General features: G+C 39.8%; 1 protein-coding gene across 1 annotated transcript in view; it reads left to right on the plus strand.

Annotated features, from left to right (window-relative positions):
- The window catches only part of DOCK3 (dedicator of cytokinesis 3), a 220,575-nt gene that overhangs the window by 152,829 nt on the left and 41,513 nt on the right, over window positions 1-26,233 (plus strand). The window contains exons 20-33 of the mRNA XM_054216455.1: window positions 284-367; window positions 718-818; window positions 2,172-2,253; window positions 8,586-8,756; window positions 10,070-10,156; window positions 12,456-12,648; window positions 14,520-14,647; window positions 15,640-15,786; window positions 17,917-18,015; window positions 20,634-20,728; window positions 22,313-22,388; window positions 23,302-23,402; window positions 23,682-23,740; window positions 25,968-26,116. Coding sequence (XP_054072430.1) covers window positions 284-367; window positions 718-818; window positions 2,172-2,253; window positions 8,586-8,756; window positions 10,070-10,156; window positions 12,456-12,648; window positions 14,520-14,647; window positions 15,640-15,786; window positions 17,917-18,015; window positions 20,634-20,728; window positions 22,313-22,388; window positions 23,302-23,402; window positions 23,682-23,740; window positions 25,968-26,116 — 1,572 coding nt within the window. The remainder of the gene's footprint in view (window positions 1-283; window positions 368-717; window positions 819-2,171; window positions 2,254-8,585; window positions 8,757-10,069; window positions 10,157-12,455; window positions 12,649-14,519; window positions 14,648-15,639; window positions 15,787-17,916; window positions 18,016-20,633; window positions 20,729-22,312; window positions 22,389-23,301; window positions 23,403-23,681; window positions 23,741-25,967; window positions 26,117-26,233) is intronic.

Genomic DNA, 26,233 nt, shown 5'->3' on the forward strand with positions numbered 1-26,233 from the left:
GAAAGGAGCACTCCGTTATATTTACAAATCAGGCATGACGTACCTATTTCTTATTTTTTGTTTTTCTGTCGTTTCTGTTTATAAATATTCCTTGTAAAGAGAAAAAATCTTAGTAAAAACAAAAGAAAATGTCTCACATCATATGGATGAATGTGAAGGGGTTTGTCCTTGGAAAATGTTTTGCAAAAATATCAACATGCATGAAATAATTAACACAGGGGGAAACAACCTTCTTTTGAATGCAATTGAATTTGAAATTCTCTGTTTATTCATGTCATTTTAGTTCCTACAAGATATTCTCGACACGTTGTTTGTAGTTTTGGATGACAACACTGAAAAGTATGGTCTGTTGGTCTTTCAGTCTTTGGTAAGCTGCTGAATTGTTACTGTATCTCATGGTCAGTGAGTTTTTAAGTTTCTTATTATCATGTTGCTAGCATTTTACTTCCATGAAATATGAAATATTGAGCTGGATCCAGCCTTACATTTTCTGTAATAATCTTGGGTGAGGAGGGCAGGATAGCCTCAGCAGATGGAGGACAGCAATATTTGCTAGCACTTGGGAGAAGCAAACAATAACATCTAATAACACAACTAGTGACTGTTTAAAGAAACTCACGTATTTCATTGTTCTTTAGCATGTGTAACTTGCTTATAGAAACCTAGCAACAATGTGCAATTCTCTTTAGAATGGGTTCACTTGTTCATCTCCCACAGGTATTCATCATAAATCTGCTGCGTGACAGCAAGTATTTCCACTTTCGACCTGTGATGGACACTTACATTCAGAAGCACTTTGCAGGGGCACTGGCTTACAAGTAGGTTGTGTTTATCTATCGCTTCAAGAGATGGCATTAGCGAGCTTTGAACGATGTCGCCATCAGAATCATAACCTGCATGTTGGCAGTGGTTTGCAAAAGTAGAACTGCTCAGGTGAAAGTTTTCCAGCACAGTTATAGAGAAAAGCTGATGAATGTCACCTGTGGCTGAGAACGAGCAGACTTTGGAATTTATCTTGCCTTTCTGAACAGGCAAATCTTACTTTTTTTCTTTTTTATTTTTAACTGAAGAGACACAGTCACTCAGCACCAACTCATTATCAGTCTGTACTAATGAGCTACCAAGAGCATATACATTTCTTGTCTTATGAAGGATGCTGGGATATAAGACTTGTGTGAAAGCTTAGAGAACTAATTGCAATTTCTTCTTCCAAAGTAGTCAGGTATTCCCATAAGATGATGTTCTATTTGATTAAAGTAAATGTATAATTTGAGTAGATCAGAAACTTAATTTTCACTTTGAAGATCATGCCTTATTTTGTAGTATTCTTTTTTGAGTTTTGCATCAGCCAGGAAGACAGATTTTTGAAAGCAAGAACAGTCACCATTCAGGGGGTTGTTTTTCCTTTCTTTTAGACCATTTCTTTTGTACATTTGAGGATATTCTATCTTTGGCCACAGTAAACTATGAAAATCAGCATATAATTGATTTTGATTGTTTTAAGGCATTCACATTTTAGTGTAATTTAAAGAGTATATAAAAAAAAATCTTCTGTTAATGGCAGGTAAAAAACCATAGACACTATAGAATGCTAGAAGGCATAGTCGTGTTCAGAGGGGAAAAAAGGTGTTCTGCTTGGGGTTGCTTATCACCTCTTCCAGACAAATGATTTTTGGTAGTCTGATGTCTGAAATTAAACATGTTTTTCATAGAACTGTTTAAGTTGGTCCAAATGGTATTGTGTACTTAGGAAAATAGATGCAGGTATTGTCTTTGTGATCTTAGTTTCTAAAAACCACTTACTTAGGGGAGATCTGGAATAGAGGAATTTCCTACGAAAAACAAACAACAAAAAAGAGTACGTTTTGGTCTTAGAACTGTATTGAATACCTTTATCAAAGCTACCTTTTCAATAACACCTTTCTGATGTTCACTTAGGTTCCTCATGGTCTAAGTCAATTACAGAGAAGAAATAATCTTCTGGTTTTGAAACTTAAATAAACTTATATATTATGTAAATTCAATAGCTAGGACAGCTATAGCTGACCACTGAAATGGAGTCAAATGAGACAATTTTATATAGTTCTCCCAAAACCCCAAATTTTTGTTGCCTGACTAATTTTAAAAGTGCGTTGAAGATTCCTCCTCTTTTCACTGTTTGTTATATTCAGAGAGCTGATCCGATGTTTGAAGTGGTACATGGACCGTTCGGCTGAGCTTGTACGCCAGGACCACATCCAGGAAGCCATGAGAGTATGTATCCAATGGAAGTACTCGTGTGTCTGTCCCATCTGTGACTACAAAAGGGCTGGGGAAGCTGTAAATAACATCAAGGGTAGTCTGGCTCTTATTTGTTTAACCAGAAATTTTTTCTAAATATTTTTCCAAAATTTTAATTTTAGGGGGAGAGTCACTCTTGGGCAGGAAAGAAATGGAAGAATTACGTCCCCTTAAGGCCTTCCAAAGCCCTGTGGAGAACTTAAGGGGGGCTTACATGGAATATATATGCACTAGCCACATAGATGTATATGTATATATATGTATATGGACCATATATATATGTCCTACACCTTGCACTTCAAGAAGCCATTATTTTAAATGTATTAGGCACAGGCGCCGTGGATCAAAGATCTGCTTTTCATTTCTGGCATGGGCATAGCTTCATTGTATTCCTGGTTGAAGTTCCGGGGTATTTTAAGAAGCAGATAAATGAGCCTTTAACTGCATGGAAAGTCTAACTGTCATTGCACAGGACCTGAATCACACTTCTGTGATGAGAGTGTGACCTCGCAGGAAGGGACAGCTTTCTAATGGGGTGTGAAAAAGGGAATATTTTTGATGCTATTACAGACAAATCAGAGAATCATGTATTAGTTTTACCACGTGTAAGTGTAAAACAGAAAGATATCGTATCAAGTACATAAATACAAGACTCCACGTTTACAGGAAGATATTTTTCTTTGAGTGAGCGTCCATCTGTACCTTCTCACTGTGAGCAGGCTTTTATCCAAACGTTTGAGTCTGGGCACTTCTAGAACTAGTAGCACCGGCAGAGATTAACACTTTCTTTTTCTCACTTTTCACATCAGTACAAATAGGTGAAGCATATCACAGGTGAAGCACACACTCATACAGAGATTGTTCCTTGCGGATGTATTTACGCTTGTGTCTTGGCATATGTTTCAGACTTTATCATGTTTTTTTCTTGCTTCTTGTGACATTTTTGTTCTTTGCTTTGCCTCCTTTAGCCTAATTTAGTCAATACTTTTGAGGAAGTAATCTTTATTTTTTGAGAATCCTTGTTCCATTTGAATGGTTAGGGCATCACTGACAGCAACTAGCTTTCAAAATCTTCCTGTTAAGATCATATCCTGATACTTAAAAGGGCATTATACCAGTGTCTCCTTTGTCTTTTGTAGATATTTACATACTTGGAAACTTCATCTTTGTAATACTTTTCAACGACAGATTCATAGACAATGGTGGAAGTGGGATAAAGACGAAAATTACCATCTTTCTCATTCTTTTTGCTTCCATTCTCATCCTTTGCTTTTTTTTTAATTACAAAGATGTTTATTAAAATTATGAGACGAGAGGAAGATCTCTAGCTGGAATGATTCCTAGAAGGTTTTCTTCCCCCTCAAACCACTCAGTAGTGCTGTAAGCAGGGCAGCAGATAGAGATGTATGATATTTTCCCATGTGGTTGGCATTTTTTGAAGCTCATAGTAGTCCTCTTCAGAAATATTAAAAACATGAATACTAGAATGTCTTTCAGAAGCTTGGTTATTCAGCATACTGTTTGTGAACAGGGTACATTCTTTCAAGGATTCCAAGGCAGCTTTTGCTTACTGGGAATCTCCAGTGTTTGCCTGGAAAGTAGCTGTTCCCTCTGTGAGATCAATCTGACGAGCTGATGGCCCAAGCCTTTCCAAGCACAGACATTATAATTACCACCAGAGTTTCTGCAGACCTAACAGCGTATCCTCTGACACTGCTGTCACATCTTCTTCAGACAGCTGCCTTTGCAGGTATATCTTGGCAGCCCAAATCAAGGTCTTTATCTTTTACCATTACAGAAAAGTGAATGATTTCCTTCTTTGTTTCCAGATTTCATTTCAGGCATTTAGAGCGAGTTTGTACCAAGCCCGTTATCGTTGCTAATACATCATTACTAGTGCTGTATTCAGTTGTTAGGAATTTCTGTGGTCTTGCATGTCTTCACTACACTCCTTCCATTAGTAACTCTTCAGCTCAGAGAACAGGATAACCCTCTATCTCTTTTTCCCTGAATTAGCTGTTAAACCCTAAAGCAGGTGTTGAAGTATCTCTGCACTCTTTTTTGGCTCTTGACTGCCTGTGTACATTCATGATGGACATGCATATGCCTCATAGGATGCTGATTTTCAACCTTTGCATCAGCAAGCAGTGCTCTAGAATATTTCTAAAATGACTTACCTCCCTCAAGACTGCTCTTAATTCTCAAAAAACTTCTGTGAAACCTGGGGGGACTGTAACCGAAAGGATGTGTCTACCTGTGCTGGAACACCTGGCACGTTCCTTTTTTATGTCCTATAACAAGCTCCATGTGAGCTGCATCCAGCCTCTGCCTCCCTGGAGTATTCTGTAACAAAGAGTCCATGTACAGCTCCACAGTTTTGCTTTCTCTACTAGTCATGGCAGGCCTTAGGAAGTGTCTCTAGGAGATGCCCTTCCAGCTTCACTTGTCTGCCAGTAGTAGAATCACTGGTGGGTTTTGCCTGGATTGAGGAACCCACTAAAAAAGCGAGACCTTTTCTTCCTTGGGAAGTCACATCTTCATATCAGTGTTCTGGAGCTGAACCACACAGAACACGCATCAGACTTTTTCTAGAGGCTTTGAGGCGCTGCATACCATCACTATGGGGCTTTACACGAATCAGTGATACACGAAGGGTCAGTCTTCCCAGCTGATTTCTTCAAAACGCTGAACGTGCTTTCTGAGCTGTGCTAGACAGGGAGCTAGTGAATGAGAGATTTGGAATTACATTCTCAGCCTGCCTTTTGAGACTGGGGACTCCTACAAATCATTTTCTCCACCCTGAATTTAAAAAAGAAACGTTAGTCTGTTACTTTTAAGACCAGTCTGTCTCTGGACTTATTACCTCATTCAGAAATAATTACCTTATTTGGTGATTCACATTTTCTACAATCTCGTTTTTTCTAAGAATACCAGAAAATTGCTGGTGTAATTATATTTGTTCCACCCTGGTCAACCTGTTTGTGGGCCTTGCTCCTTCTTTTATCGCTGATGCCTTGAACTTTGCCCCAGGTCTTTTATCCCCCCTCACAAGACCCAAATTGGTACCTTCACTTGAACCTTTGCACTTATTTTTCTTAAAACTGCGTAATAGTTGCCTCTTGCACTTGAAGCAAGTGTGCTGTTCTCTGGAAAAAACACATTGACAGTAGGAGGAGGAAGTTTGCTAACTGCTCTTGAATGGTGAAGTGGGTACTCATAGACTACTGAAAATGTCTTTTATTCACTTTGGTTAAGACAGTGAAAGAGATTCAGACCTTCAGAGCTAATCCTCTTTACATACACTGTGCCCATTCCACATACTCCAGATTCTTTCCTAAAGTAATCTTTGGGTTTCTTGAGTTAGGAAATTAATTTGTGCTTTTTCTTAAAACAGCTCTATACAAGGTTGATTCATCTGTTCATACTCTGAGCATCAGGTGTGGTTTGCCTGTTGTTTGAATTGAACAGACTCTTCATTTCTACAGCAGATGAATCCAGATGTGCAGCTGTACCCCCCCCCCCGCCCCCAGACAGTCCACTGGATTTATGAATGTGCTACAGTAAAACCATCAGATGTTGTCTGAGGATAATCCCTGAAAGCTCAAGTGATGCTAGTGTCTCTGAGGAGTATGTTTATCCATTAGACCTGCAGGATAACCACAGAAATTTATCCACTTTTTTACCTGGGTTACCATAGAAGCTTCTATCTGGTGCTGCTTTTGTCCTAGTGGTCTTTTGGTTTTCATTCTCCTGGGACGTTGGAACCAACCACCAGGTAATCCGTGCACGTTGAGATGTGCTGTTCCCGTGTTCACAGAGCGAACATGCAAATGGACAGTCCCTCAGAGAAGAAAGGAAGGGTACTCATTAGTGAGTGGGAGTTCTTTGAGATGTGTTACCTTATATGCACAATTCTTACTCCTTTTCTCGTCTCTCCTGGAGTACCACTGGCAGAATTTAGGGATTGTTTGGTTGAGAGGAAATAAGTTTATGAAGCTGTTTGTCCATTTAGTTTTGCATATGATGGTACCGTGAGTCTTTAGGTTGCTGGCCACAGGTGAATGATACGTGCTCAGCTGTTGTGTGAACATGCATACAGACTACATTTTAAAGAAACTTCCTTTAATTTGATACTGATTTTTTTATATTATGCCAAACATAATAGAAGGCTTGAAGTTTATTTCAGTGTGCTTTTATGTCTTTAGGCACATATATGCTTCGTATCTGTGATTTTGTAAGCAGTAACAGTCAAAGTTAGTCCAAGTGCTGATTTCTGCTAACAAGACTTGGTTTGTGTTCGTACCATCTCTGTGTCCGCAGACACACGGAACTCTTCAGTTAACTGCTTTTGTGGGTTGAGTCTAGGCAACAGTTTAGCTTGTCTGTGCTGTGGATGTGGAGTGTCTCTGGAAGCCTGCCATTTCCCTTTCAACAGAGAATTACAGAATTTCATACATAAATCCCCTGATTCATTGCAAAACATAATCTTCACATTAAAGTTACGAGCTTTCAGGTTCGAATTATGGTTGTCTATATCAAACCTGTAAAACAGCTTGTAGAAGCCACTTGCCTCGCAGTATTCAGTGTTTGCAGCGGAGATGCTAACCTTGAAGAGATGACTCTTGTGAACCAATTGAGCTTTGTCTGGAAACTATCCAGAAATATAAAGTGTTATTTCCTGATAAAGTTCTTTGGTGTAAGGAAGCTTCACTGAGAGATGTTTTAGTACGGAAGTATAAATAATGTACTGCCAAATTACCAAAGTTGCCATCCATCCTGGGGGGAAAAAAAAAAAAAGGCTGTAAATATTAGTGGCATTTTGAAATCTGTGATGGCTTTATGAGGAATTTCATATTTCTATTCCCTATCTTTAAAGCTGTAGCATTCTAAAGCTTACAACATAACATTGCACGTTCACGTGTATCGTGTGGTGGCTCAATGAGAGACATCTTATGGATGCAAATATATCTGATGAGGGCAAAATTTGTGTTTGAATTAACTTTCGGTTTCCAAACTGAAGTAAAGCAGACAAGAATGCTTTCCAGTCAATACAGTGGAATATTAGTAATGTTTCTGTATAGACCATGATTACTGGCGCCTCCAGCCTGTTTTGTTTCCTGTGCTGAATTTTGAGGCTATCATCAAACTATGGCTCATGCCTTCCCTTAATCTTACTTTAACGGGGGATCATGTTAAGCACTAAGGGAAGGAGTGAGGTCTAACTGTCACTGATATGTAGTACATCTCAGTGTTGACAGCTGTGTGCACCAAATGATCAAAAAGGCCTTGTTGCTGTGGGGAATATCCCATTGCTGTATGAGCGTCTGCGAGAACCTCTCCCAGGTTGGTGAGCTTGTTAAAGGCTGCACAGAACAATGTATTTTTCTTCATTGACACTGCTGCCAAATCAATGGAGCTCTGAATAATGCCATTTACAAAATTATAGTTAAAGGTTGCAAATTCAGATTTAATCTAGACATGTCACAGAGCAAATTATCATTCTACATGAAGATCCGATTTGCCAGTCCCTCAGGACTGCGGCTTCTACCACACGTTGTGTAATGGGGCTAAATGCCATCCTCTGTGCAGGTTATTCTCCCTCTGCTGGGTGCTCTCCAAGCTTCATAGGTGACGATAAAAAAAAGATGCTTTAACTTAATCACAATTTAAAAAGATACTCACTACAGTACTGCTTGCTACTGCTGTGGGCTGCCAGAGGGCTTCACATGCTGCTCTTGTCTTCTGCTTCTGCACCTGCATTTATTTCTGTTTGTACATGTAGCTGCCAGAAATAAAGGTGAACCCTTGCTGTTGTGTTCATATTGAAAAGCTGATTCTCCTTTTTCCAGGTAATCCTTCTTCCGTTCCACTGACAGTCCATTTATCTTAATCTGGATTAGCTAACTCATGTAATTAAATGTAAAATTTGAATGAAAACAGGAGAATAGCTTCTTCAGACACTTACAGTCATGGTGCCAAACCATGAGAAAACCAGAAGTCTCTTCTCTTCACCAAGATTTTCCTCAAGTTTTGTAACTCAAATTTGGCTATTTGACTTAAATGCATACTTTTTTTGTTAGTGGGACATACTAGTAACAGAGTATTGGTTGCGAAGGGATACTTGCCTATGAGTAGCTCTTCCTTAACCGAATTATATAACTTACAAAGCCTGGTTTTCTTTCTCCTTTCTAAAGCTGAAGAATTTAGTTATTATGCACCTAGAATCTTTCCTGGTTCTCTTTAAAGCTCCTTTATTTTTCTCTCTTTTTCTGTATCTTATTCTCCTTCCTCTCCTGCTCCTTAAGGCCTTGGAATATCTTTTCAAGTTCATTGTCCAATCTCGGATCCTTTACTCCAGAGCTACTTGTGGAATGGAGGAGGAACAGTTCCGCTCCAGCATCCAGGAGCTTTTCCAGTCCATCAGATTTGTGCTCAGCTTGGACAGCAGGAGCTCTGAGACTCTCATCTTCACGCAGGTTTGCTATTTTCTACACCTTAACTGGCAAACCAAAAGGCAGCTGTTTTCTGCACAGGTAGTATATATGGGTATATATGGGCACCTGACAATTCATTGCGGGTTAGTGCAGTTTTCTCCCTCTAACAAGCTGATGATGCTGGGAAATGACACAGCCAATTAACGTTATTAGACAGTAGCTTCGCATCACTTCACAGATACAGGTGAGCTGAACTGTGGACTCTCAAGAGGAAAGTGACTTGTCACATGAGAATGCAGTTTCTGCTCTTCACAAAAGTAAACTGCGTTTCCAAGCCTCTCATTCATGTGTCTTACAGTTGGCCTAAAGACATTTTAAATTCTTAATTGTAGTAGCTCCAGTCAATGCTTAGGGTCATAGGAACATCACAGGGGAGAGGTTCAATGGGTGTACTCACAGTCAGATAAACTTAATTCTAGCATACTCTAACATTACGGTCAAAATCATAGGCAGCCTAGCTGCAAACATAGGATGATAACCACACTCACATTTAATATGGTATTTTGAATATGGCCCGGATGCCTTCATGAAGACTTCAGGTGGGCTTAAGATACTACTCAAAGTGAGAAAGGAAGTTGCTACGTTTTGCTTCATATTTTGAAGATTACTGTACTAAATTACGTGCTTCTGTGTTGAAAAGTTTTAAATAGTTATGTCAAATGTTATGTGTGTGCCTCAGCTCAAAAAATATCAAAGACAGACCACCAGGAGCTTCCTGGTGATAGGGAGGTGATTTGTAATCACTAATGTGCTGTTTACGGATGTTTTGAACAAGCACCTGCTGTAGTTTGCCAAAGAAACAGTTGCTGTGAAGGTTGCCACGGAACAGAGTGACTCCACTGGTTAGGGAAGCTGCCAGCAGTGCCGTCGCTCTCTTAAGAAGCTGCTCCGAAAGATTTTGAGAGCAGCTGCTCTAATCTTTTATTTAATCACCCAATAGTGGGTACAATAAGATGAGCCAGGAACCTGAGAAAGCAGGGCACAGATTTTGCAGGCAAAGTGACAGTGAGTGGAAACAGCATCTTGTGAATGCAGCTGTTTCGCGTTCTTTGGGGTTTTTTTTAAGTTGTGTTGATCAAAAATACAGAGGGAGACTAGATTTGAAGATGGGGTTATTCTCCCTTTTACTCTTTGTTTCTTTTTTTTTTTTTTTTCCCCCCTCCTTTCTCTCAGTATGCTATTTCTTACTTTGGATTTTTGTGATTTGTAAAGCCTGTCCTTGTTTAATCTTGAAAAGTTTACTTTTTGTTTCCCCCTTGCCACTATGTTGCCCCTTGATCCCAATTGCCCCCTAGGCCTCTCAGCCTGGAGGGCAGGCGAGCGGAGCTGGGACATGTGCCCCACAAAAGTGTGGTGGTACTTCAAGGCCGTCATTTAATTCTGTAAGTAATGATCCGCAGAACTGCACAAGTATTTCATCGTGGATGTTCCCAGTTAATCCCTTTTCCCTATCCCAAACCCTCTTTTCCTGCATATAAACTGGGATTTAATGTTTAAGTGGCTGGTACTTTAAAACTAGAAAACGTGGAATGTTTCAGTAATTAATGGAACAGCTTATGGCATCCACAGACTGAAAAGACAATATTGAGGGCGTATACAGGATTGTACAGGTCAAATCGTTCAGGACAGCCAAGGAGTTCACGTACTCGTTCTGGAAATCTGGACAACTGTTAAATACCTACAGAAATGCTCGAGGCCCTAGAAACATAATTTTCTTCACACTTGTCCTCTTATCCGGGATATTAAAGAGATCTCAATATAGTTCTTTCCAGCAATGAGGTTAAAACTGATTATGGCCTTCCTTCCAGACAATTAGTTTGACATGAGTAATGTTGCAGAATATTTTAGGGTGTTGTACAAAAAAGAGCCCTTCAAGGAACTGCTGAGATGATGTAGCTGCTTCTCAGGAGAGATCCCGAAGGGATCCCATGCATCCTTAGATTCCTGATGGATATCCTAAATCACCACAGAAATCCTCCCGCTTTATAGTAATAGTTAGAAAAAAGTTTAGGAAAACTCCTGTAAGGATTTGTTGGGCCGATATTGTAATTTCACTTGTATTATCCCAAAGATAAAGATAATAACTGGATTTGTGGCTGTTACAGCCTTCCAAGAGTACCGCCAGCTGTTTAAATGATTCATATTTGTTTATTTTGTTAGTACATTGTATGTACGTAGCAACAAATAGGTGACAACGCCCAGGAGGGTATGTGAGTTTGTGTGTAATCTGAATTGATTGTTACAAGACAAGATGTTGAGAGAGATAACGAGCGCGAAGAAGAAAGAGGTAAATTTATATTCAGAATAATTTAATGGGCTCTACAGTGTTAGTTGTAAAAATAACTTAGACTTTGCTCAAAGACTATTAAATAGGTATCACTGTTGTTTGAAGGAAAAGCTACTTTGAGGAAAGACTTGGCAAAGAAGGAAAGTGTCTATTGTACGGGATGAGGAGAGGTGTGCCAATGGCAGACCAGCATGGGAGAGGTGCAGAAATGTTTGTGGAATGAGAAAACATAAAAAATCTGTGAGGAAAAGGAGCACTTGCAGAATAAGAAAATAGCGATAGGCAGTGAGACTCTGGAGGGGTGAAGCTGAACAGGGATCTGCAAGGAAGTTTATTTACCGAAACTTCTGCAGGAAAATCAGGGTGGTTTGTGTGGAGCTTCCGACAAGGGAGGTGGAAGCAGCGAGAGGGACCTGTGCAGGGTGGCGGGGCTGGGGCTGCAGCGGGGGGCTGGGGGTAAGGAGCCCAGTCAAATCCTGACCCTGCAGCAGTTCAAGAAAGCGACCATCTAGGAATTAAAGCAGTTATAATGAGGAAATGGGTGTGGATCTTGGGTAGGATGTAGAGGAAGAGAGAGAGGAATTTTAAAACATGAGAGGTGTGCGGCAGGTGTTAGGTACGATGCCAAGTCTGTGGAAGGTGAGGATAGGGCGATGCATGGAATTTTGTAGTGTTGTGAAGAAATTAATTGAAAAAGTGTGAAATAAGAGATGAAGAGTTTGATACTTTTTCTTGTTGTGCTGATACTGTTTCTGCACTTCAAGAAGCACCTTCAAGGATAGCTCCAGCTTTCTGGAAACATCCGTTACTGCAAGAATCACGTGCACAGTGACCTGCATGATGTGATGCCTCTTTCACGTGACATCGCTCCCCACCCCAGTTGCAGAAATCCTGCAACATCACCTCGCAGTGCAGCTACGGTTAAGGGTCTGCCAACATGCTCTTCACTTCAGAATATTTTCTGAAGACTTTTAACTGTCATAGGTGGTTGCTCAGTACAGAAAATTGGTATGGAACTCTCTAATCAGAAGCAAGTTTTATATTTATTGAAAAAAGTAAAATAACAAAAATGGACTATGTTCTGTTCCCTGGTGCCTTACTTTTTTCCGTTTTATAAGCTGTGTCCTAAAATACAGCCTTTTGAAGCTCTACAGTATGTATGTGCTCAGCTTATCATAAGGCTTAATATTGCAGCAGCACTTGATTTTTATCTACTACATGTGATTTGTTCACTATGAACTTTAGGTATTGCAAAACAGTAACACCAGCCGTAGTGCTCTATTTAGTAGCTTTTTGCAGACCCTTACTTCAGTTTTACTGTTGTTCCTGTTTTGCTGCATTTAGTGGCAGTTCCAGCATTCAGGATGTTCAGTTTCTCCATTGCCTGTTTTCAGGCTGCTCTGCTGAACTCCTTCCCCGCTATCTTTGACGAGCTGCTGCAGATGTTCACCGTGCAGGAAGTGGCGGAGTTCGTGAGGGGCACCCTGGGCAGCATGCCCAGCACCGTGCACATCGGCCAGTCCATGGATGTGGTGAAGCTCCAGTCGATTGCTCGCACTGTTGACAGCCGCCTCTTCTCCTTCTCGGGTAAGAGGGCGGTATCTGAGGCTGAGTCTCGCTGCTCACCAAGAGTAGGAACACGCTGCATTTATTTTGCAGTTGCGTTGTTGCAAACAATTCATTGCTGAAGGCCAATAATCTTGGTAATTACTTATCTTGGTGGCATCGTTGTTGCATACGTTCACTGTGGGGACTTTGTAACTTTCCCTGTGGTAGAAAATGTTTATAAATCCGTCGTGGATAAATTATAGTTACTAAAGGTTGATAAAAATATGTGCATTAACAAATGAAGTTAATTACTAAAACCGCCAAATCTCACTTGATACTTTGTATTACTCTTCTGTTGTTGTCACAGATAGGAAGATAACCTCCTTCCCAGCAAGCTTATTGTCCCAGAAGGAGAAACAGGGAGATAGTTACAGTGAGAAACCCACCACATCCTTCTACATTGTGTTTAATCTTTGCGTTAGAACTTTGTAATATTTCTTCAGCTCAACATATTAGTAATTCTTAAGAATTAACTGAATGAGGGGTTGGAGATGGTGAGTTTATTTCATACATAAAGATCTGAATGAAAGATGTTACGAAGGTAATATTGGAAGATAAAAAGCACCATTGGGCGTATCTTCCCTGTGGTGAGGATCTCAGGTTAGCCCACTCAAATTATTCTCCTCAGTGCACAGTGAGAATGATAATTACACAAAATCATGTTTAAACTATCTATTGTAATTGTTTATAAACATACATACATTTCTTAAATTTGAAATTAATCACAAAAAATGTGAGAGAATGTAGAGATTGAGTAGCTTAGTCCAAAGGTGGCTGTGAAACAGGCAGTGCATTCTATCTAATTATACATATAGTGGTTTGAACCTAGTGATAAAAATATTTGGCTTTGTGGGTGCCAGTTCATAGGCAAAAACTTCCTCTTCTGTCTGCTCGATAAAGCCAGGGGTAACTTTACCCACAGGGTCCAGGGCTTTAGTCCTTCCCATTAACCTTCGTTTCTCCTTTGCAATGATACTGGCAGCTGATGATGCTTTTAGCTGCTGCGTAGCACCATGAGAGCTCACTACAGCATCCAAAATCAGAAAGAAACTTCAGTGTTGCGAGGCAGCTATGACTGTATAGATGCCACATTTTTCCACCCAACATAATGGTAGACCCCCATCATATTCCTTCCCATGGAAGCATGACCCAATACTCCCAGGTCAGCAATCTCTCCCGTGTCGTGTCTGCCTCTGGGAAGATGAATCTAATTTCCAAAGTTATCTTTTGGCTGCCCGCCCTGCCTACTCTTCAAGTCTTGCAATTAAAGGAAGATACATTCTCTTTTTCTTGCCTCCCATATGTTGATGACTTGTTTTACTTTTATCTCTCCTATCAGTCTGTCTGTTAACATCTTGCCACTTTTTTCCCTGTCTCTTTTTTCCTGTTTTGGCTATTGTTTTCTGCAGCTGCTATCTGCTCGCCCTTCTTTAAAAAGATTAAGGTGTGTAAGCCAGCTAAAAGAGAAGAATTAGCCAGTCTCCAAGAGGCGTATGTTGGAGAAGCTCTATTAGCTGTGACAATGGAGCTGGAAAGTGAGATGAAGCGAGGAAGAGTTTGCACAAAGGAAGTCAACGTTAGAAAGCATCAGTTCACACATGTTGTTTCCAAGCTGTATCACTATTGAGAACATCACATATACTGCAGTTACGAACTTTTGAAACTAGATGCACTAGTAATTCATTAGATACAGTTCTTGGAAGTGTGGTGTACTACGACCTGTACGCTGGAAGTTGCACCAATTAATCAAACGTGGTGTATATCCGTAGGCTAGTTTGGATTCCAAAAGATTGCTGGTTGAAATTTAAGTTTTTCTTGGAACGACTGTAATCTGGTTTTCCTTCTTTCAGAGTCCCGGCGCATCCTGCTCCCTGTAGTTCTTCACCACATTCACCTTCACCTACGACAGCAGAAGGAGCTACTTATCTGCTCTGGGATCCTCAGTAGTATCTTCTCCATAATCAAGACCAGCTCTTTGGTAATCTGCTCCTTGATTTTATTTTCTTTTATTTTTTTAAAATTCAACCACTGATTTAGTAAAATGAGGACTGAGCGATTTTTATAGGTTAATACAGATTTTTCAATAGTCCTTTTAAAAACAAAATTCCGCTAACTTTCTGTCAGCAGGAGAACATCTGAAATGAGGGTCTGCTTTTGTGTGTGTGACTCAAAGCAGTCTGATTACACAGTGTTCTTGCTGTTAGGAGGGGAAAAAAGCACACGCACTTACCAGGTTTGACACTGTTTAATTTTCTTCATCCAAGCCCAGAACTTAGATGTCAATGGAGTTCAAAAGCTCTACAGAGCTCTAGGACTTGCAGTTCTGCAAGAGACAGTAACTAGCACTTTGTGATTCACGTTAAGAGAATACTCTAAAATTATCCAATCAATGAAATCACACTTACTTCTGGAAATTGCTGCTGAGTTTAAACACTCGGCTTTGATGATCATAATACTCTGATCTCAAATGGGAACTTGATCATTTAAAGCAACGCTCCCAAACAGAGGGTGGTGAAGTTTCCCCATCTGACTCCAAAGGAGGAAGCTCATGGTGTGAAATATAATTCATTCCAATGAGTATTTCCAATTACAAGTTACGGCTTTGTGTGAAAGGAATGAGATGAAAGATATCACGGTAATAAGCTAAAATAATGCTGCCATAGAATAAAGGTTCCTGAACGTAATTTGATCCCATTGTGTTCTAGAGTGTATGCAGACCTTTGATTATAGATTTACCTTTATGGCTGTGACCCTGGATGTTTCCATCAGAGACGGAGGAGGTAACACACACGCTGGCATCACAGCAGTGTCTGGTACCACTGATGAATTTGATTTGTGCTTCTGTGACCCTCCATTACGGAGCTCTCTAGCAAAACAAGTATTTGTGGTATGGCTGACTCAGCAGAATTGTCTTTGCCAATTCCGTTCTCTCCAGTTTCTAACTGTCTGTTTGCTCACCACTTACTGTAGGAGGGAGATGTCGTGGAGGAGGTTGAGATGATGGTGGAGAGCCTCCTGGATGTGCTTTTACAAACTCTGCTTACAATCATGAGTAAATCGCAGTCTCAGGAGGCGGTAAGAGGGCAGCGATGCCCGCAGTGCACAGCAGAAATCACCGTTAGTAACTAACAATCAGTTTCTATTTCCTGCTTCTCTAACCTTTGGTTCAGTCCCTCACCACCACCGGCACCTCATTATCATCTCTGCTGCATGAACGCCCAGGGCTTTGTCTCTTCCCCTTAATGAGCCACAAATCCATTCCTTCCTCTTTGCAGTAGTGAGGTCTGCAGGAAGCAGTGGAGCTCAGGAAGCTTTTGTGGATTTCCAGGTTATTTTCTTGTTTGTTTTTGCAGCTGTGATTGAGAGTTATTGTTTAGAACTTGAGGCAAATGCTAGCTGGGTACCTGCCCAGGGCTTCACCCCTCAACAGGTATCAGCAAGGGCTGTGTGAGTACCAGGCTCTGATTGCGAAGACTGAGAATACTGTCATTCTCAGTGGACGAGTCCCTTTACTTAACACCCTGGAGAGCTTCTGTCCAGGTTCACTGATTATTTCATGCAAACAAAACATGACATACTTTTGAAAAAGAAATTAACAGATCCTAAGACAAGTGAGCTGTTGAGCCTGGTGGAAGAAGAAGGAAAAGCCACCACTTTGTCCAGGCTGCTGCCATAAGCCTAGGGGAAGAAATCTTTTCCTTTGACATGCAATGGAAGAGGAGAAAAAGAATAGAATTTTGCTGTTCAGCTTTCTTCTTTTCCAGATTTGTGGCCCTTTTCTATTCTAGCCTATTTTAGTCTATTTTTGCTTGGCAGAGTCTCTAATGCAGCATTTGCACAATGTATGATGTTAAGCTGTTGTTCAAAACATCTCTTTTTAGACTTGCTTTTTTTATCAAGTGGCTGAAAGCTCAGAGATATTGTTGGGGGCAGATGTACACTAAGGTACACGCCTCACACAAGAGAAAAGATTGTATCTTTCCATGTTAGCTCAGATAAAGTAATAAATGGTAGAATCCTAATAAAGAACAAGGTATTTTGTACTTTTCAGACATGTTCTTTGATACAAAATAAGAAAGGCGCTAGCTTGCAAATGCCCAGTGCCGTTTCAGTTTCCTTTTACTCCTACCATTTGACTTACCGTTATTTATCCCATGCCACCTCACGCATAAAAGCACACCCATTTTCCTAACGAAGCTCAGCCCTGTAAAGTTTACTGGAACAACATATGTCAAAGCTTCTGGGTAGATGCTTGAGCCAATTGGAAAAAAAAATTAAAATGGAATGGACAGTCCCAAGCATAAAATCCCTTGTATTAGTTCCTGAATTTATATTCAGGAATTTGTTCCTGAATTTATATTTCACAGTGATATTAAATACTGCTTAGAAAGCAGTTTGTATATGTTCCAAATTAATTGCTCGCTGTCACAGAAAAAAAAATAGTGTTGTGCAAGGGACTGGCAGTCGAAAGCCATACTCCTTTGTTCTTGGCGCTGCCTTGCGTGTTACCTTGGACAGATTGCTTAACTTCTCTGTGCTTTGCTTTCAGATATGTAAAATGGGGGAGCTCATCTTTGGAAAACACTTTGGGATACTGTGGTAACTGGTTAGGGTGCATCTGCTTTGCAGGCCAGAAATGTAATTGTAGCTCATGTAGGCTTACCCAAACTGCATTCAGAATATCTTACTGGAATACTGTTAGTACTGTAACTATGACAGCACATAACCTGGTGAACACTAATAAGCCAAATATTTACAAGATTCCAGACACCTTTTGTAGACATACACTGATGGCATGCTGTCACCGCTGTACTGGTTTGACTGTCTGAGCCAATTAGTTTAAATAATTCCTGGTATGTCTGCATGAGCTGCAGTCTCACCTTTGATAGACCTAGTATGTTAAGTAACTGAAAAAGGTGATTGTCAAAAACTGCATGCTTGGAGGGCAGTTCATTAATGTCTGTGTTAATAATTTTAAATTACTCTTGTATAGACTACAAGATTGGTTAAAAGACTTTTAAAACTGGCATCTGTGGAGGAGCCTCTAAGAGGTGTTATCCCTACATAGGAACAGTAACTCAGGAACTGTTAACACGCAGTATTTTTATTCTCTGTGCATGTCAGCTTCCCTCTCATAGGCATCGGGGCCATTTCAGACCCCTCCCTTTATACCTTACCCCAGGTTGAGTTTTTTTATTTACGAAATTTCAGATTATCTGAATGAAATAGTTCTCATTTGGTCAACAGGGAGAATATGTCTCCTGCCTTTTATCTTTGCTTCGTCAGATGTCAGACACTCATTTCCAGCACTTACTGGACAACTTCCAAAGCAAGGATGAACTAAAGGTACAACAGAACATCGTGTTTGTAGGGTGATTCACTCAGAATGAGCGAGTAGAGGGGAATCCCTCCAGCATTATTTCCTCTGCTGATCCTTCCCATGCACTTGGCACTCTGTTCATGGACCTTCCTTTCACCTTTATAATAATAGCTGTTGTGTTATAAAAACATTTAAGACCACAGGGCACCGAATTATTTTCATAAGAGCAAATAAAGTCCTAAGATAGCTGTAATTAGACAGAAAAGGACATCATTAGTGGACCATATTTTATTTACCAGGCTGGTGAGGGGTCTGGAGGCCAGGTCATATGAGGAGAGGCTGAGGGAGCTGGGCATGTTTAGTCTGGAGAAGAGGAGACTGAGGGGAGACCTCATTGCCCTCTACAACTACCTGAAAGGAGGTTGGAGAGAGGTGGGTGTTGGCCTCTTCTCCCAGGTGAATAATGACAGGACCAGAGGAAATGGTCTGAAGTTGTGGCAGGGGAGGCTTAGGTTAGATATTAGGAGAAATTACTTTACTGAAAGAGTGGTCAGGCACTGGAACAGCCTGCCCAGGGAGGTGGTTGAGTCACCATCCCTGGAGGTGTTTAAGAAACGTCTAGATGTGGCACTTCAGGGCATGCTCTAGTGGCAGAGATTGTAGGTTGTTTGGTTGGACTCGATGATCTTAAGGGTCCTTTCCAACCATGGAGATTCTATATAGAACATAATCAAGAGGAAAATTTTTGTTTTAGTCTCACGAATGTAAAGTCGGTTGTTCTGTAGTATTTTAGTAGATGTTCAATATGCATTGGAGCTTACGTACGAAGAGTGTTGATTTTATGCTAAAAGAGAGTTCAGGCCTTTTGGGGGATACAAATATCTCTAGCAGATAAAATCTTTTTGGGGAAAGCAGTAACCTTACTGCTCCACTTGATGCAGGCTTCCCAAATTTGTGAATGTTAAATTATGGCTATTCATGAACAGAAGGGGTTGGTGAGGTGCACTGACCTCTCTGGTGGCTCTTTTGCCACTGACATTTTGAAATGGCACATCTCAAAACGGCAGAAACCAACTTTTTATCTCAACTTCCACAGGAAAGAGGAGTATCTCTGACAACAGTCTGTTTAAAAGGCAGAATGATTTCATACCTAAAGATAAGATTTTATATAAAATGCTTTTGATTTGCATGGCACTCAATAAAATATGGACAATAAGAAGAACGTAATGTAGCAGGAACTTATGTTGCCTTAGCAAATGAGATGGAGAAAGAGTGAGAAATCCTCTCTGAATAGGCTTTCAGCTTCTAAATATTTCATGTGCATGTAGAGAGGCTGAATAAATCAGGGAGATAAATTTGGGATGATAGAATTCTTACCTCTAGGTTGAAGGGTTCAATGTGTCTCAGGTTGATAGTTATCTGAGATCACTACCTTTCAGGTAACTTTTGAATTGCTCATAGGAAAACTACTTTGTACACTAATTCATATTAATTGTTAATAAATATTTTTAAAAGGTATCTAAACTACAGTTCTTATGTCAGACCAGTTGAAAAGGTTTGTCATTGAACTAAATTTGTCTTTACACCCATAAGAACACTGTTACATCTCTGACAACCTAAGGATATGTTCAGGAGTATTACAGAGGCTGAAGATTTTTATACCCAACTTTTTTTTCCAACTATCAGTTGACCTAATTAAAATATATTACTTCTTTTCCTTCAAATATTGCTGTAATAATAATTTCCAATACTTTTTCTTGGGTGGAAAGGCATTATGTTCACTTATCACTGTTACATCTAGGCAAAAATGAGGCCAAAAATCAAGGAGCTTCTGATGCTTTACTCTTAGCTCAGCTACAAGAAGATAATAATCTTCCCCTCTCCTTTCCCCGGCATTAAGGCATAATGGTAGGACAGTTTTGAAGAGACCTCGCGCTGCCACTTTCTGTGCTACCTTCATTTTGTGAGAAGAAAAACAAAGCAACAAAATAGTAGTTTGCAAGGCCAACAACTTAGCACGTTTTATCCTTGCAGAAGTTCTTTATAGACGTAGAGGTGCAGGTAGTCAAAAAACAGAAATGTCTTCAGGTCTGGGGAATTTCTGGAAAGCAAATAGTCAGCTTGAATCTTTTTAAGGAGATCTTTTCTGCTGCATACTGCCAGAAATGGGGGTTTCTGTTACTATTTTTAAAAGTGTATGTAGGAGCTTTATTGGATTTGAGTGGGGGGGGGTTTCAGATTTGTGACATAACTGCAAAGAAATTTGGACAGATACCGTAATTAACTGAACACATAAATAAAGGATTATGATTCCAGTATATTTGAAAATAGCTGCAAATTGACATTGGAACTCTAGATGATAATACGAGAAGTTATAGATGATTATGCACACAAGGAAGTTTTTCATCTCACTGTAGAATTAAGATTTAAGACAGATGCAACTTATTTAGTACGTATTAGACACATACAAAATTAACAAAGCCATATCCCAATATATGTTGTTTCTGTGTTTTCAGGTGAATGGCCTAGTGACACAAAGCTCAAGTGGAGCACACTTGGCTTAACTGTCTTCCTTATAATCAAGGAAATAGATTAATCTGCAGCTGCTGGTGGTTTTTTAATTATTTTTTTCCCTGTGTGACAGGAGTTCCTCCTGAAGATTTTCTGTGTATTTCGGAACCTGATGAAAATGAGTGTCTTTCCTCGAGACTGGATGGTGATGAGGTTGCTCACCAGCAAGTAAGTAGAGGAGCGGGTATAACTGTTGACATTCTATAGCAGAATGCTGTCTCCTCAGCTGGGCAGTTATAACCTGTGATGCAGTGTGCTTCCTCACACCGAGATGTGGTGAGCAACAGGGATTCTGGAGTGCTCATCTTCATTCCGCAGTTATTTTAGCACTCTGGACCAAACTGGGACCTTCTGTATTTGTTCTGTTTTTTAAATGCTACCACTATGCAGAGGTAACAGAGAGTTAAAAGTTTAAACCCAACGCTGAAGTAGCTGCATTGAGGGTAAGCGTGGCGCAGCAGCTATCGTAACCCATGGCAAGGAACAGCTACCCACACCAAGTGCTGTTAACTGCCAGGCCTCTCAGCCCCCTTTCTCAGCAAATTACTACGTTATATGTCTGTCTCTTCCCATAAAGATCGCTCTTTAACCTACCTAGGAGGAGGACTCAGTTATTTTAGAAAAAGAGGAGCAGACCCTAGTGATGACACCAAGTGCATTACATACAGAGCTTTTTCTCAATTAAATTGTCATCTACCATTTTAATGCTTAATTTTTTCTACTTTTCCTGCTTCTGATGGGTTAAGTACTGTGCTGTTTGGAATGGCAGCAGTGTGATGAACACAGGGTGGCTGGAATTATTTACTAGTTTCTTGTTTCTTTAGATAAACTAGCTATAGAATTACTACTGACTAACTGACAGCTGGAGGGGTTCCCATTACAAGAGGACACCATGGAAGTTTCCCTCAAGGCTGCTCAGCTGAGCTGTGTGCTCTGGGAGGTCACAGTGCTCATGAAAAGGGAAAGAAGTGGATTTCAGGATTTCAAGTGGAAAGATTAAATGCAGATCTGTAAGAAAAGAAAAACCCACACGAACAGAGTAGTTCCCTCAGATGCTGTAGGTTATCTAGTTCCCCTTGGCAGAGTTTTGCCGTAAACCTGATAGGTACGTTCAGCAGCGTTACTGGAAGTGTTGCTTTCGTGTGAATCAGAGATACGCTGTTTCTTTTGATACTACTGTTGCCTTATCTACATGCTCTTTATTAATGCCTGAATTTACCACATGCCTTGATTGCCTTTCACTAAGGTGTATTTAGCCACCTACAAAAAATACCAGGGAATCCAGAATTGGCAAAATACTCACAAATATGTTGAGTTGAAGTGTGAGCCAGATAAAGGACCGTTATATAGCCAAGAACGAAAATAGCTCAAACTTCTTCAGCTGCTCTTCTCTGGAAAAAAAAAAAAATCTGCTTAATATAGGGGAAAGATGAGTGTATTCTTTCATTTCACTGGAGGTAATATGGCCCAGCCATACAAAATAGACAGGATTTTAAATGCACCTGTGAAAATTCCCTAAGTTACAATAACGATGAAAATTCTTAATCTTGTATCACTTAGTACAAACTGTTTATTAAAACACAGAAAGGTAGGGGACTTGTATGCGAATCTAGCAGCGACTGCTTGAAGAATACCCATCTCTGTAGGTATAGCAAAATCATCACCACAAACCAGTGTAATATGTTATACTCCAGACTCAAATGTTCTCTTTTTTTTGTCTTCTTTTGTTTGTTTGTTTGTTTCTGCCTGCAGTATCATAGTTACAACAGTTCAGTACCTGTCTTCTGCACTGCATAAGAATTTCACGGAAACGGACTTTGATTTTAAAGTAAGAATTGATACTGAGCAAATGTCATGGCATGTTTTTAAACCAGCAGTAACAAAGGAGCAAGAGCTGTTCTGTACATTAGTTGATTATATTTGCAGCATTTATTTGAGTACCTGTGAGAAGTGAGGAAGATGACCTAACTGATAAAAGTCAGGAATTTGGATCCGCTGTGGAATCGTGGGGAAGTAGAAGAGAAACACTGGTATCAAATAAAAAAAAAAAAATAGAGCCCCTCATAAAGGGAACAAGTATCTTCCTAAGCAGTGGAGCTAATGAAGCATGCTGTCTTACACTTTCATGGCTGATAAAATGTACATTTGGGCAATGCTTTCCCTGCAGTCGGGGCATTCATGATCTTCCTCTCCCAGAGGCTCATTCGAACTGTTGACTTAAAACTTGGAGGAACACAGTATCTTAGAGAGTGTTTTCCCTCTGTCTGATGTAGTTGAAAATAAGCGAGTTCAGTGTTACTAAGGGAAAGCTGCCAGACATGTACCAAGGCACGTGTACACACGGCATTGACGGCCCAGGCCTCATTTCTTTGGGAAAACTGACTAAATTATAGGGCTCTTGTTCGAGGGATAAAATCTGTTTAGCCTACAGAAAAAACAATTTAAAACTTCACTGAAGCCATCAAATTTGTTCATTTTTGAACTCTGGTGCTAAGAGGAAAGCCCAGTGGCATTACTTTCTTGGGGTTTCTAATTTTAGCTCCTGCCAGGATTTAAATAATCCATTGATATCCTTAAGAGTTTAGTTTCTCAATAGTTAAGATACATATTGATTAAGTTATGTCTTGATTACAAAAAGGAACAGTCTCATTCTATATATAAAGGAACATTTGTCTTCCTACACTTGTTTCAAACTTACTCCTTGGAATGTAATGTTATAAAATCTCCTTCCTGTGTCACAGGTGTGGAACTCGTATTTCAGCCTGGCAGTTCTGTTTATAAACCAGCCAAGTCTCCAACTAGAAAATACCACACCAGCTAAGAGGAAGAAGATTCTGGATAAGTAAGAACACGTTTTGTTGGGTTCCCCGCCTCTTCTGCCACCTCAGAAATTTAGACTTCTTTTACTGCCACAAGTCTCTGGGATTTATTATGGAACTTGGGGTGTGGAAATGCTTGGGAAATAAATAAGTAGATGTCCTCATGCAGTGTTCAGTGATTAGTTGAGTTGTTTGACGTTCTTATGTTAAATTAAATATTAATTTCATTTTTATTGTTTTTTAACATCACCGCCTTGCCAGTTTTTGTTCTGCTAGGCAGTCGTCTATCTCCTCTCTTTCAGATATGGCGATATGAGGGTGATGATGGCATATGAGCTCTTCAGCATGTGGCAGAACCTGGGTATGTGTCTCCTTCCTCTGCCCTAACAACCAAAGCCAAAGTAACCCTGCATTTCTGCTGGAAATTTTTTTTTTGCATCATAGAATAGTTAACTTCTCTTAAGAGTTGTAAAACCAAGCAACACTTCTCTTCTCCCACCAAAAGCTCTCTTCTGCACTGTCTCGTACTTTTTTATCTGAAATACGTTCCTATGACTTCGGCTGCTTTCTTCTCATATGTGGAAGTGGCATGTTTGGCTTGTTTTGACACGTCAGTGACAGTTTTTATGTATTTGCAAATATAAACCCAGCTTTTTCTAATCCCTTCGACTGTGCCGCAGTCAGGTTCATATGGAGATACACTCTGACTTTTCTCTAATCCATATCTGTAAAGCAGAAATTGAATTTTTCACAGCTGTAACCAACTTTATAATTTTGTAGATGATTCAAAAGCCAAAAGTTGTCATGATTCAAAACTATAGGTATGTGTGTTTGATAATAAAGCCCAGAAGTGGCATACAGTAAAGTTCTTTTTTGGTATCTTCAGGTATTGGTATGCATAACAAATTCTATGTTGCCAATTTAAAAAGAAAAAAGAAATTAAAGAAACTACACAAAATAACAAAATTCACAATAACCCTGCCCACAATAATGCAATGGTTGTGATAAAATTTCAACTTCTGCAATTCATTTGACCTTTTCCTATATGTTTTTATTAAGAAATAAAGCATGTTACAAGATGGGGAAAAATATATCTTGCCACAGGTCTCAGAAGGTAAATGGAGAATTTTCATCTAGGACTTGTGCTTTTAGAAGTGTGCTGAAGCAGTCTTGGCTTCAGGTAATTCAGGATTTTATTAATAGAAGAGCCAAATTACATCTCTACGGCATCAGAGCAAGTCCAGCTGGCCAGTATCCTGTCTCCATCAGGGACCAAAAATTGAATACCTGTGGAAGTGTTTGAGGAAAAGGAAGGATGTAGTATTCTAGAGGAAAATAAAAAATGTTTGCTGATAGAGATCACAAATGATACAAAGTTCTGAGAGCAGGTAAATCATTAAGAGGGCAAAGGAATGATACAAATCAGGTTGGATAACTTGATAATGTGGCTGCAAGCATTATGTTAAAAAAGCCAAATATGAACATTTTTAATGGTAGGAGTGCCATTCAAGAAAACAGAGACTACAAATGTATCACACTAATAATTAGCTGAATGGGAGCTACCTGCAAAATGCCATGAGTAAAAAAAGACACCATAATCTTTGAGAAAATATGTAAGAATCTTGAGTAAGAGAAGAGGGATGGTACTACTGCCACAGGTTTTTCATAAGTGCAGTTGATTCTAGAATAGTTTGCTGGGTCCTGCCTTCTACAGCTCATTAAGAAAAAAAGAAAAACAAAAGAAGAACAAAACCAAAGACAGGTTGGACAGAGTTCAGAGAACAGTCAGGAAGATGGCTATAGAAGTAAGAAAACGCCTTATTATAAAATACTGAATTGTATTGTGCAACTAGGATGATGCAGCCAGACTTGATCACAGTTTCTAAGCATCTGTGTGGAGAACAGAAGGCTCTCCAATGTAACAGAGATCAAATAACCTGAAAATGGTGCTAGACAAATTCAGATGAGAAGCGAGAAGCCTGTTACAAATACGAAGATACAGATACGCATCATTGAATGTTGTTCTGATTACAGCTATTTTGATTTATTCCCTGCGACTGCACAGTAAGCATGCCACAGAAGAGATTGTTAGCGAAATGCCGTGGGTTTCTGGTGCTGAGCAGCAATGCAGTTTGGTCCTAAGTCAAGGTCAGGTATGAAATTGAGACTCCCATAGCGCTGAGGATGAAGAGCTCTGCAGTTCTTTGAAATCTAAATATGTTCCATTAAACACGATTGTTCTCACCAGCCCTTTCAAAATCTTCCTAAATTAGAAATATCCGTGGCCTCTTTTCCCCTCGTTGGTATGTTTTGGATTGGTTATTTTTGACAGTTTGAATTCCTTTGCAAGTAAAATGCACTGATAATTTTTGCTGAAGGCTTTCACAGTGAAATTAAAAATGCTCTTAGAGACTTTGCAAGGAACGGTGTAAAGTAAATATTGTTTTTCCAGTCCTTTCAGGCAAAGAATGTGTTTGATTTTCTAAAACCTACTACTTTGTGTATGTCATTATTGCAGGAGTTCCCCATTTTCTCAGTGACACATGACAAAGGCTTTTATTTAATTATAGTTGCTTTGTGTTGTACAGGTGAGCATAAGATTCACTTTATTCCGGGAATGATTGGCCCCTTTCTTGGTGTTACACTTGTTCCACAACCAGAAGTCCGAAATATCATGATCCCCATCTTCCATGACATGATGGACTGGGAGCAGAGAAAGAACGGCAACTTCAAACAGGTGAAGTCGCTTCCCAAGCATTTGTGGTATTCTTTTTCTTGCTCTGTCTATCTGCAGTGTCCAGCTGGAAGCAGGGAGTTTGTATCTGTCGATCTGTTTCTTACTGTGAGGATGATA

The sequence above is a fragment of the Rissa tridactyla genome, chromosome 10, assembly GCF_028500815.1.
Source record: "Rissa tridactyla isolate bRisTri1 chromosome 10, bRisTri1.patW.cur.20221130, whole genome shotgun sequence".
NCBI lineage: Eukaryota > Metazoa > Chordata > Aves > Charadriiformes > Laridae > Rissa > Rissa tridactyla.